Source organism: Alexandromys fortis, unplaced genomic scaffold (assembly GCF_014885135.2).
Source record: "Alexandromys fortis isolate MF-2015 unplaced genomic scaffold, M_Fortis_MF-2015_v1.1 scaffold_6, whole genome shotgun sequence".
Taxonomy (NCBI): Eukaryota; Metazoa; Chordata; class Mammalia; order Rodentia; family Cricetidae; genus Alexandromys; species Alexandromys fortis.
Window position 1 is genome coordinate 13936948 of NW_026067902.1, and position 12849 is coordinate 13949796.

A 12849-nucleotide genomic window follows, 5' to 3' on the forward strand; every position below is an offset into this window, starting at 1 on the left:
TGGGCCTGAGGCCTGCGGCCGGGCCGTGCAGACTCCACAGAAATGGGATTAGGTTTGCGTGGAGCTCACATCCAGATTAGCATGCCAGCGATGTTTTATTAATTTCGTGTTTACCAGCAACTGCGACTAAGTGTTTCTCTAGGAGTGGCATGGCTTTCGATGAGCCTTAAACTAATGGGGAAACCTCTCATTAGTAAAAACTCTTTTTTTTTTTAAAGACAACATTTATGTAGAATCAGGTAGACTAGTCTCCGGAGGTTTGTACATCTATAGACGAGGTTTTAGAACACAAAGTACCAGATGCATTTCATATTTAGATGTCAAGATGCAACATTTCTCATCTTTCACTCTTTAGGAGTAAAATGTCAAGACATTTTTGTGATTTCCTCTAACCAGTAACACAGGAGGCAGGTTCTTGGTCAGAATTTCCAACCACGCCATGTACAGCAAATCCGATATAGATCCTTTTCTCGCCACTGGAAGGCTCCTGACAGTATTGAAGACAAATTAAAAGCAAAGAGAAAAATTACAGTGGGAAGGGACATTATCTGTGCTTCTGAATTAATAATAACTGGTAGCCTGAAATGTTTATCATATCCCCCTCAAACAAGAGCACTGCAATTATTTTAAGTACAGAAATTAAATTGATGTATTCTTCAGATAATGCAAACATGTATAAATGAGAAAAAATGGCTTAGTCATTGTACAGACAAAATAAAATTATAACTTCTGATTTTTTTTAAACAGAGAATTTAATAAACAAAAAATTGCTCTATGGAGAAAGTTACTCTTCTTTCCAATATCTCCTGGGAATTTGTTTTTTTTGGGGGGGGTGCCATTAGAAGTGGCAGTTCTCCAGGCCACACCGTGCTTGAAGATACATATATTTTCATATATAGGTCAGTTCATGGGGTAAAAATAAAATAGCTGGGCATTTTCCTGTTTTAGCACCAATCTCCATTACATGAGTAATGTTGGTGGGGTCCTGGGAGAAAGGACGAAAACATAAAAACTCATGGTGATCTCTTCCCACACTGTCAGCCACGACACACGTGGCTCGGAAGTACCCACTCAGGAAATCAGCCGTGTACACCCACAGCTCAGGGGCACCCATCAAGGGAAGCTTGTGAGCCCTGTGGCCTGCTTGGGCTTTTGGGAGGGATTTCAGAGTTCCAGGCTTCTGGAGCCTGGTCATATGGGACCATGGACACACGCTCCCGGCCCCACGGCTGTTGTAGAACCACTAGCAAGTCCAACCACATACTGCTGAAGTTCACAGAACTTGGTCATCCCTGTCTTAGAGTGACAATTGTCTTCCTTCACTGCCAAAACTCCCACACGCTCCAACTTATCAACTCCCATAGGAGGAGTTCTGGACCTTCAGTCCAATCAGTCCACTCAGCTTTTCCCTTCTCCCCACCAGGCGACCGCACCGGCAACACTTACAGCACGATCAGGTTGGCGGCTCTCGAATGTTCCTGTAAGAGCTCATTCAGCCGGACTTGGCGGTAACTCTGTGGACAGTATTTAGACTGAGTTCAGTGCGGCTCCACCAGAATTATGAACAAGAAGTTATTGTCTTACCTCAAGTCATGAATAAGCAGAAGATATGACTTTTAAAAGTCATTACTAAGAAAAAATAGAATGTACTTGAAAAACGAAGATTTACTGTAAAGCTTCACAGGCAATTGTAGAAATGTAAAGAGTGAGTGTGGATTGTCGCTGTGGCGTGGTGGCTTACTAGGGGTGTAGGGTGTGTCTAGGGGTGTAGAACAGCATAGATAGCAAAAACAAAAAAGATGAAAACGGAGGATTTGGAAACAGGCTTTCATCTGAAGAAGACCAACTGAATCTTGCTATCTCTTTGGCAGCCTAAGAAAGCAGGCTGTGCTCTAACCTGTTCCCTTTAAGCCCCCTGATAATGTAATATTAGTATTATACTGGTTTTGTAGGACCAGCCATGACAAGCTCAATAGAGGCCTGAGTCTCAGTAGTTTACCCTAAGGCAATACCTGGTTCCAAGAAAGACCACAAACTGAGATTACCCAGGTAACACCCAGGAACAGAGCCTCAAAAGGAAATTCCTAACGTTCTAACCTTTGTAGATGCAATCACCTGCCAGCACACATCCATCGCTTTTCACCAGGACACCCCTAGACAAATGTCAGCCAATCAGGGGTCCTGAACCTTAGAAATCCCTCACCCCTACCCTTGCTTCTATAAAAACCCAACCCCATCTGACCTCGGGGCTCTCCAATTGCTCCAATACGTGGAACACATGGAGAGTCTGAGTTTGCAAACTTATGTAAGAATAAAGGCTCTTTGCTTTTATATACAGGATTTGGTCTCCTAGTTGGCTTTGGGGGGGGGGGGCTCTGTGATCTGGGCATAACAGTTTCAAGAAAAAAGCCACCAATAAAGTCACTGGAAAATTATTTTACAGTGCTCAGACTAATGCTCATTTTTGCATTTCACTGCTTCAGAACTAGGTTCATGTGTCTGACTTGTTTAATTATATGTGATATCTTTGTTAAGACCGGGTACTTAACCACACACACAATTTATTGTTCTCTTTTAGCGCTGTTTACGCCACTACTGGAAGGGGTTAATATTTTCTTCCTCTACAAGTTCATGTGATCCCTGTCCTTTAATGACCAGCTAACATGTTGAGCTTTGTATTTAAATCTTCACCCCTGTTCTTTCCATTATATTACTGCCTACCACTTCAATGGACACTAAGGTCAGAGAAACCTATGATTGTTCTCTGTTCTCCTAGCCTGGCTGGGGGTTTGTGAGCCTCCTGCCTCAGCCTCCAGAGTGCTGGAATTCCTGGCCACTGCACTATCTAGAAAAGCTCATCATTTTACATTCATCTCACCGTGGACGCCGGATGCAACTTACACACACACACACTCACACACACACACACACACAGTTATTTCACTATTCCTGTGTATGTGTGACGTGTGTGTGAGTGCTGCAGTGAGCTTGTAGATGTTGGAGAACAGCTTTCTATGAATCCATTTTCTGTCTCCACAATGGGATGTGGGAACTGAGCTCGGGCCACCTGATGAGCTATCTTGTTAGTCCAGGCACAACATCTGTGCTCATTATTCCAACCAATGCATCAAACATTTCTGTAGATACTTATGTTAGTTTTTCACAGCTGTGTTTATCAGGTTATGGGTCTTTGTTATTGTTTAAATTGTGGGTCAGTTTGCCTTGATCCACATTATATGCCTAAATGAAGAATTATCTTAAGATTAATAAAAATACATTTCAAAGGAGACCTCACAGTATGGACCAATAACTTGTTTTGTTAAACATAAAAATAGGCTTCTTTCTAGAAAAAAAATGAAAATGTTTTCTGAATGATTGTATCCAGTAATATGAGCGAAATGTCCCTGAAAATGTGGGCGCCTGGGATGCTGAGGAAGGCAGCTTGACCTGATGGATCGGTTCTTAAAAACCAACCGCTGTTTCCTCTTCGCTAATTAGACAGCGAAGTGGAAACCAGGGAAGACAGGTCCTTACCTTTTCCTTGACGGCTTCCAGTTCTGCGTCTGTAATTTTCCACGGACTCTCTCTTTTTAATTTCTCAGCAGTGGTCAAATCTTTGTGGCTTTCGTGGAGCCGATAAGGTTCAATCATCTCCTCAAAGACTTTCCAGCTGAAATCGGAATTGTAAAGGAGGCCTCATAGCGGGAAACGGGATTTGTTATATCACAGATGCAAAGAATCGGAGCTGAATGGTATGCAAATCTTTTAAGAGTCCTTTGTGGGGAACACACTGTGAGCGAGACCGTGGGCAGAGGCCTCCCTCCTTAGTCAAAGCAAGCAGCCCGTGTGTTTGAAGGCCCAGTTAGTTTGCAAGGATCATCAATAATATTAATTCATGGACACGGAGATAATAATTATTCCACATATATGTTTTCTGCAGAATGTAGTCAAAAGCCCACTTATGCTATAGACACTGAAGCCCACATCTGAGTCTCCACTTGTAATGCAGATCAAGGGGAAACATTTCTCAGCTATTGTAGTTGGAGTATGACCTCCATTCTTTGAGCGCTGGGAGTCCTCCTCACCTGCCGTCAACTGACAATGCCCACGCCTGCTGGGAGACTTTGGGCAGATAGGAAAATAGCCTAGCCTGGGCTCTCACAGGTTTAACAGTTCTAGCGCAAAAAATGTCTGCGGAAAATAATGGTGTCCTTGTCCTGGTGTTTGATGTTGCTGCCTGGGATTTTCAAATGACTATTATTCATGTTTGTGTTAAGCGAGAGGACAAAAATCAATAACATTTAATGCCTAAAAATCTGAGGCCATCTTAGGGCATCTAAAAATAAATCATCGAGGAGAAGGCGAGAAGTGGCGTCTGAGCTATGGAACATTTAAAAAATTGCAAAAAGAATCTCATTCTTGTCTTACATGATAATCTCCTAAGATTTATTCCTCTAACTACGGCACAAAGTGAAGCTTCTAATTTATGGAAGGAGCAGTCTTCGGAGCTCTGCTTAAGAAGACTTCAATGATGAATAATTTTCTTTGGTTTTATATAATTTAGCTTACTTACCATTTAGTAACTTCGGGATGAATGATAATTAGAACCCATACGCTTTGGGGTTAAGAAATTAAAATATGAAGTGATGAATTTAATTATCTCATCAGTTGGCCTGATTTAGGACTTGCAGATAAAAGTGCAGAGATTACAAGGGAGTAAAATTGTCTCTCTGCCAGTCAGCCTCTATAAAGGATGAGGGGTAACCGGTCAACCTCTGTAAAGGACGGAGGGGTACCTGGTTCTCCTCTGTAAAGGACGGAAGGGTGCCTGGTCGGCTCCTGTAAAGGGTGGAGGGGTACCCGTCAGCCTCTGTAAAGGACGAAGGGGTACCTGGGTCGGCCCCTGTAAAGGACGGAGGGGTATCCGGTTGGCCTCTGTTAAGGGCGGAGGAGTGCCCGATTGGCCCCTGTAAAGCACTGAAAGGCACCGAATGCAATAGACTCCTATTGTGCCGACTCATGTAGAGAGCGGGGAGACAATGGGTAAGCAAGAGAACTGAAGTGTCCCTATTATTCTTTCAACAATACGTTCATTTGCTATTGCTTCCCACGGTGTCAACCCTGAGAGGGCTGTGGCGACAGTCAGTGAGATGCAGTCTGGCCTCAGAACCTGGATCATTGCTCTAGGGTTTCTACTTCCCTCTTAGAGCTAATCTGGCCCACAGAAGGAAGTGACAATGGCCACCGAGAGCCAGGGTGATGGTGTGGGTACACCATCGGGAAAGGGAGGTAGCATTGTGCTGACCAGCCCCAGAACTTGGTTTCAGGATAGAAAACCATATTTAAACTTTACACATTTTTATTTTGGAACAGTTTGAGTCTCTCTGTGCCTCATCCAGAGCCTGGCTAGAAAATACAGCGTAAGGATGATTTCCAAAGAAACAGGAGGAGCGGAAACTGGTAGTTGCTTCCACAGGATCCAGGGTGAGAAGCGTTCCATCCAACATCAGCCAATGCTAACACATCTCTATGCTTTCTGCAAGGACTGAGTGAAGCCTAGGCAGTTTTGCACTAATATACACCCAGTACTATGGTGCCTCCCATGAACGGCCCTGTTTTTTGGGGGCACAGTGAATCCTGAGCAGAGTATAAGAGCCTGACTTCACTAACTAGGGAGAGATGCTTTCTCTCCCACCGAATGAACAAGAACAAGTATGGAGTCCTAGCTGCTCTCGTCAGGCATCTTGCTTTTTATAAGCTAAATGAACTTTGATTGGCAGCTCTCTACAAAAAGGGAGAACGGGAAGAAGGAGAGAGAATCAGTCCTTTGTTATGAAGTTTATTTTCTAAGTCATTTAGCGGAAAGCCAGCCTACACCTGTACTTAATTATGTGTGACACTAATTTCTGTCATCTAACTCACAATGAGGTGTTTTAACTCGCACTGAAACACACTAAGGGGGTGATGAGGGAGAGCAGAGTAGGCCATTGGATCTCCTGGAACTGGAGGTATAGATGGTTATTAGCCAGCATATGGGTCCTAAGACTCAAACCCCATTCCTCCGGAAGAACAGCCAGTGCTCCTGGCTGAACCATCTCTCCAGGCCCCAACTGATCTTTCTTTAAAGCACCTTTTAATTGACTCTCAGCCAAGTAATATCTGCTGTTAAATATAAATGAGGATTAATTCAGATTTTTTAATTAACTAATAGCTTTCCTGCCTTCTCCATCACTTTCTTCACACCAAAGTTCAATACTATTTTGACTGCATAAAACTTTCTCCCTGAGAGAGGAAAGGGAAAGAGGAAAATGATGTATTTTAATCTCAAAAGTGTGATAATAATTTAAAATTTTAACCTTTGTCCACATAAGATTTCCTCTTTCAAAGTAACATTTTGTGATTGTTTTTAGATTATTCTAGCACTAGCATCTTTAAGCTAAATTATCTAGTTAATTGCTTCCAATTTCTCCTTGATTTCCATATAAAGATTTCTCCTTTGGCCCATGACTTTTATTTCAGTTTATACAATAAAAATAGATTCTAACCACAATATGTCCTATGTTTCCCTAGGCTCAATTATTTTCTCATTTAGTTGGCTTTTGTGCTATCTTCACCCTTGCTCTTCCCATACGTAGAGATAAGGTTTCTATGACAAAATGCCTCCGACATGGCTAACCAACATTTCATGGTGGCTGCATGATTTGCTAAAGAAGATTGAAAGATATTTTAACACTAGACTTCCTCAAGCCAAGCACCGACAAATTGTTATCCACCCTGTTTAACACCAGGTGAGCAAGACAAAAATAGTGATCTGGGGACAGTTGTTAATGGTGGTGAAGACTGCCCAGCTAAGAAGGCCACCACGGGCATTGAAACTGAGACAGTATTCTCTTGATGGTGTAGCTCAATGGCCTGGAGTTACATCCATCTACAAGAGTTTTCTCTGTTTGACTGTACTACCCAGAGTAACACAAACATGCCTGACCTGCTATCAGAGGCCACAGGTACTCTGTTCCAACCTAGGGCTACTTTCAAATCGTGGGACCTGAGTTACCAGCAAGGTACATGGTATTTTACACGTCGGTGTGGGTAGAGTGTGGTGGAAGGGTAAGAGAGGAGAAAGGCTCCCCTGAGCACTCTTCCTGGCCGATGGGCTCCTTTTCTCAAGGCCGTATACGTTAGCCACCAGAATTCTTTGGTCTCTGGAATGAACTTTAGACACATGGACAAAAAGTGAAAATGCCCCAGGAAGAGAACAGTGTGGGACAAATAAGGCAAAGCTGGTCCGTATTATGACACGCGGGTTCTCCCAGAGTGGAGAGGACAGCTAAGGAAGGTAACATATCACACGTTCAGTGACAGAACAGAAAGGGTAAGAACACAGGGTGGTGGCCACAGCTGCTGAATGGAGGCTAGCCGGCGTGACACAGAAAACAAAACAAAACAAAAAAAAAAAAACAAAACAAGCATTAAGGAGAGAAAACCAGGTTGAGGGGTGAAAATACAAGGGGGTAGAGAAACAGCTGCTTATTTACAAAGATAAACAATGAAGACAAATTCTAGTCCTTCAAGAGCTGGGCGGCTAAATTTTGTTCAGCATTGAGCAAGGGCTTGAAGAGAACCAGTGGTACCCTCCAGACAACAGAAAGTAGCTTGACCTTGACTTATAATGCTATCTAAACCCTACCACGAAGGGGTTCATGCAAAAATTGTTTGACTTGCTCTGCTCTGAAGGATCGATCTCTACCAACTAGAGCCACTCAATAAGACTGAGGGGTCACACGGCTGCAAATGCCACGGAGGCATCGACTCAGTGAGCTACAACTCTTCAAATGAGAAGAGGCGGCACGACAAGCCAGGCCTGCTCACAACAGCATCCCCACTTACCAATGGGAATTGTAAATATGTTATTTTATTTACGTGTTTATAGCGGCAGAAGCCCAAGAATGTCAGGGATTTGAGGTATGCAGGACACAAGGAAATGTTACAGAGCATATCTGGTTGGCCCAGCAATTTCAGTTTTCTTATCACAGCTGAGGTGCCCTGTTAAGCATTCTACCTGACCCATAGCTTTGGCGAACTCACGCACACCCTAAACAATATAAAATTTGAGTTTATCTGGTCCATAAAAAGTGTATCTTAAGTCATACTATTTTTAGATATTTATCAAGTTCATAAAGGAAACACTATACTACAAGAAGGGAAGAGGTGAAAAGACTTGGAGATTGTAGAACTCTGGCTTGCCAAGAATAGCCAGAGGAAGCAGAAACTGTGCTCAAAGAAGACCCAACAGCAGTGGAGGACCCAAGGCGCCTAGAAGTCTTCACATCCCACTACGTGATTTTCTTTGTGGGTTCCAGTCTACTCTAAGTCAAATGCATTGAATCATGTCCACAAGAGACAGTAAATATAGCTTACTTTAAACAACTGAAAACGTCTTGTGATGGCTAAATTGCAAGTCTAGGCAGTTCATTTAATTTATAATTGACCGTGATTCCTTGCACCTTTGGGATATCCTGTGAAGATACAACCCGCGATACCAATAGATTTCAGATGCTGTGGCTATGAACTGAAGTTTTGTTGTCTGCTGACGTTCACACCAGGAAGATCAAACCCCCAATGTGGTGAAGTTTGGATGTGGGGCCTCTAGGGGGCACTTCACTTTAGAAAGAGTCGTAAGGATGGTGGCCCCACAAGGGAATTCGTACCCTAGCAGAAGAGAAAGAGAAGCCAGAATTCTTTCTCCATAAAATGAAGACATAGGCCGGGCGATGGTGGCGCACGCCTTTAATCCCAGCACTCAGGAGGCAGAGGCAGGCGGATCTCTGTGAGTTCGAGACCAGCCTGGTCTACAGAGCTAGTTCCAGGACAGGCTCCAAAGCCACAGAGAAACCCTGTCTCGAAAAACCAAAAAAAAAAAAAAAAAAAATGAAGACAGAGATGCAACCAGCTTCAGGCTAGAAAGAGAATCCTCAACAGACATACACCCCAAAGCATCTTGTTCTTGGATTGCTCAACCAGAACCGAGAAACAAAGCACCTAGCCTATGGCATTTTGTTAATGACTAATATAACAATGGAGTTGAGAAAGTCAACAGTTGATAAGGGTTAGAATGCTGTCAAGCTTTGAAGACGTTTCAATGATTGTTTCTCCTTTCATTGAACTTTCAGTTTTCTGGGAGTGGGGCTTCAACCACCTCTCTGGGTCTCAGATAGTTTTAGAGGTTCTCTCAGAAGTTCACAGCCCTAAGCATAGAATCCCTTAGTACCTAGAACCTAAAACATCCCTGGGATGGGGGCCCTTTCCTTCTCTCCATTAAAACGGACTTGATGGCTCTGGGCCGCAGTTATGGAAAAGACTTCTCTAATATCTGTCAAGAAGATGCTACAGTCCGTACATTACATCTCCAGCCCTTTGCTAAGCAACGCGGAAAAGACGAGACAGGAGCAGGGGCTGGGAAAGAGCCTACTACCCAGTTCACACCTCTCTTTGTTCGGCTTGATGTTGATGTCTCCAATTATATGGATGTCTGCAAATTTTATCCTAAATTTGCTGAGGAGAGAAGCCATTCTGAAAGAGAGAGAGATAGAAAAAAAAACATCATTAGTGTCTATGTAATTACTTTCTATCAAAATTGTCTTTGTGTTTGATTAAGGCATCAAAAGCAATCAGTATAGCTTCCAGATGGAGGCTTTTCAGTTTTGAGATTTGTTAGCACACTTGTTGGAGACGTCATGGACAAAGCCACTCTACCGAGGGCATAGAGCCAGCCCTGCAGGTGATCATGGTGGCACATACCGGCCATCTCAGGGCACTGAGGTAGGAGGACTGTGAGTGTGGCCAGCAGAACACACTCTGAGACACCTTGTTATAAAAATGAATCCAAGAAATAAAAACAAAGAAAGCCTGGAAGATACAGAGAAGAGAACAAAGGGAACTCCGCGTTCATCTTCATGAGAGAGAATGTGAAGCCATCCTTGCCATCAGTCAGACAGAACAGGTAATTCTTACTGCTGGACGTCTTTTATAAACTGCTGACAAAATGGTAACTACAGTGTAGTTCCACCACCCCTGGAAATTAGTAATCTTAACTTAAATTTACAGAAGTCTTCTAAGGTGATCCAAAAAATTCCTAGGCTTATCATTTGCTTAGTTTTTTTTTTTTTCCAATTTGGCTTGTTATTCTCTTTGTTTCTTTCTCTTTATATCTATCTGTCCATCCACCTCTTAAAGGAATCAATATATGTGATATAATTGTATGAGCATTGTGATATCTTCATTTAAAGCAAATTTATAAATATCCTTATATCCTTATTATAAATGTGAGTATATGTGTGTGTTTACCATAATTCCATTCACCTGGGAGGAAAAAGAAAATATGAAAATTGATGGAATGAGAGGCCTGTTATTATTGCACAGTTTCTGGAAGGTACAGAGCTCAGGACTTTAGCCCATCATGCAGGACTGAGAGCTGCTGATGTTGACTCTCCAGGCTTTCCATGACAATTCTGAGTACATATGCACATATGAATACACCATGCTCTTGGATGCTTGTTTTTCTCACATCTACACATCGGCTTCAAGAGGCTACAATAATGAAAAATCTACAAAGATTTGTGAATCAACTTTAATTAGAACTCTCTCTCACTCTCTCTCTCTCTCTTTCTTTTGAGACAGGGTCTCATTATGTAGCCCTAGCTGGCCAGAACTCAACACTTGTCCAGGTTGGCCTTGAACTTGCTATGTAGAGCAGGCTGGGCTCAAACCCAGAAAGATTTGGCTGCCTCCGCCTCCCCAGTGCTGAGAATTCAGGCATGTGCCACCACACCCGGCTAGCTCAAAGGTATTTAAAGCACTGAAAATGACAGCAACAGAGCAGCCCATGCTCAGAAGGACCAGCAAGGTGAGCCACAAGTTACTCACGAAATCTTTTCCTCTTCAATACGGTTGATCTTCCCTCCAACGTAGATTCTTAACTTACAGTCTTTCCATTTTTTTCTGAGAGTCAAGATATATGGAATAAGAAGCGTTAACCCTGGAATAAAGAGTAAATTGCAACAGGAAGGATGAAAGAAATTGAAAGAAAAAATGAGAGCATTATTTTTATTCATTCCCACTATCATAACTCTTAAATGATTTATTATAGTGGTATATTATTTGTGTTTTAGTAAATAAAGTTTGCCTGGAGATCAGAACAAGCAGCCACACTAGTCAGTCATACAGGCCAGATAGTGGTCGCACACACCTTTAATCCCAGCAGCCACAATAGCCACAGAAGCCAGGCAGTGGTGGTGGTGCACACCTTTAATCCCAGCACTAGAGAGGAATCTAAAACGGGAGGAGACAGCTCGCATTCTCAGTCTCAATCTGAAGATTTCTGGAGGCAGGCTCGCCCATTTTCAGTCTGAGGTAGAGATAAGAGCCAGTGGTTGGCTGCTCTGCTTTTTCTGATCTTCAGGTTGAACCCCAATATCTGTCTCTGAGTTTTTGTTATTCGTGCTACAATTTGTGGCCTTCAGGAACTCAGAAATGAGTTCCCTAGCTCCCTAGCGAACGTTCTGGACAGCTTACCTCCGTCATCGAACAACCACCACACATCGATAGTGCCTTTTCCTTGTTTCTTTTTAAACTGAGCACTGGCTTCCACCAGTTTCTGGTTGAACTCCCCGACATGCATCGACTGGATGGTGTTGATGTTGCCCTCTGAAACGAAGGACACAGTGAAGTATCTGTTTGTCCTCTGAGGACAGACACAAGGTGACTTTCCAGTTAACCTTCTGAGCTCCAGTCTACAAAGCTGAGCTCCATAATTTAACTCACCCTCCTTAACTAAGGAAAGAATTGCCCCCCAGTTCTGCCGACAGTTCTTATTCTAAAGAAGTGCATCGTTTTTAGATCTCTTATAATCTCACGATGGAATTATAACTTAGGTGTATAGTGACTTAAGCTTCAAAGATAATGTACAGGCTTATATTTTTTGCTGTTCCCCCCACCCTGGCTGATTGGTGCTATTTTGGGAGACTAAGGGGCTTTTAGGGGGCTCAGCACAGTTGGGGAAAGTAGTTCAGTGAGAGGGGTGGGCTTTAGAAGGTTATAGCCTGGCTTCCACTTCTGGTGTGCCCTGATGTGAATAGTATCTGTCTTGAGCTCCTGCTGCCAAAGATGAAGCCACAGGAGTTCGTCCTTTCTACTCTGATAGGCTAAAACTCTCCGAAATCACAAGCTATTGGAAATAGTTAAGAACTATTTCCTCTTTTAAGGTGATTTTTGCTCTATCTTGTTTTTGGTCAGGAGACTGTTAAAGAAGAAGCAGTGTCTATGGGGATGGTTTGGAGGAGGGAAAAAAAGTGTCACGTGGAATACGTACGTGGGAAGAAGGCTACCAGGGAAGAAAAGGGTACAAGGGAAGGATGGGAGAGGGACAAAGTGGGAGAGAAACAATACAAAGAACATTTGTTTGAAAGAACGCTATAATGGAACCGAATTCTACATATGTTAATAAAAACATTCCTTTTAGAAGAAGAGGGCCACACACAGCTTCTTGTGGGATGTCTTAGCCTGGTTATGCTCCAATTATGAACGCAGCAGATGAAAATCAACAGATCCCCAACCTCCCGAAATTTTAGAATGGAACATTTTTAGATTTACTTTAAACTAGAACGTGTGGTGACTTGAATTTTCTAGAGATGAGCAATAGGGGACAGGGAAGGTCACTTAGGCACCAAAGTGCTGGCCTCGAAGAACCCCATGAGAAAATGACATGAGAGGTGTCGTGTGTGTGCAGTCCCAACCCTGGGGAGGCAGAGAGAGGGGGTTTCTGGGGCTAACTGGCCAAGCAGCCTGCCTTGC

At 43.1% G+C, this 12849-nt stretch overlaps 1 protein-coding gene across 3 annotated transcripts in view; it reads right to left on the reverse strand.

Moving 5' to 3' along the window:
* Positions 1-189: 189 nt before the first annotated feature.
* The window catches only part of Slc12a1 (solute carrier family 12 member 1), a 78162-nt gene continuing 65502 nt past the window's right edge, over positions 190-12849 (reverse strand). For all 3 annotated transcript variants that reach the window (XM_050134455.1, XM_050134454.1, XM_050134456.1), the window contains 6 exons: positions 11572-11703; positions 10924-11035; positions 9484-9570; positions 3535-3670; positions 1447-1514; positions 190-487 (listed from right to left, as the gene is read on the reverse strand). In XM_050134455.1, coding sequence (XP_049990412.1) covers positions 352-487; positions 1447-1514; positions 3535-3670; positions 9484-9570; positions 10924-11035; positions 11572-11703 — 671 coding nt within the window. In that variant the 3' untranslated portion in view covers positions 190-351. The remainder of the gene's footprint in view (positions 488-1446; positions 1515-3534; positions 3671-9483; positions 9571-10923; positions 11036-11571; positions 11704-12849) is intronic.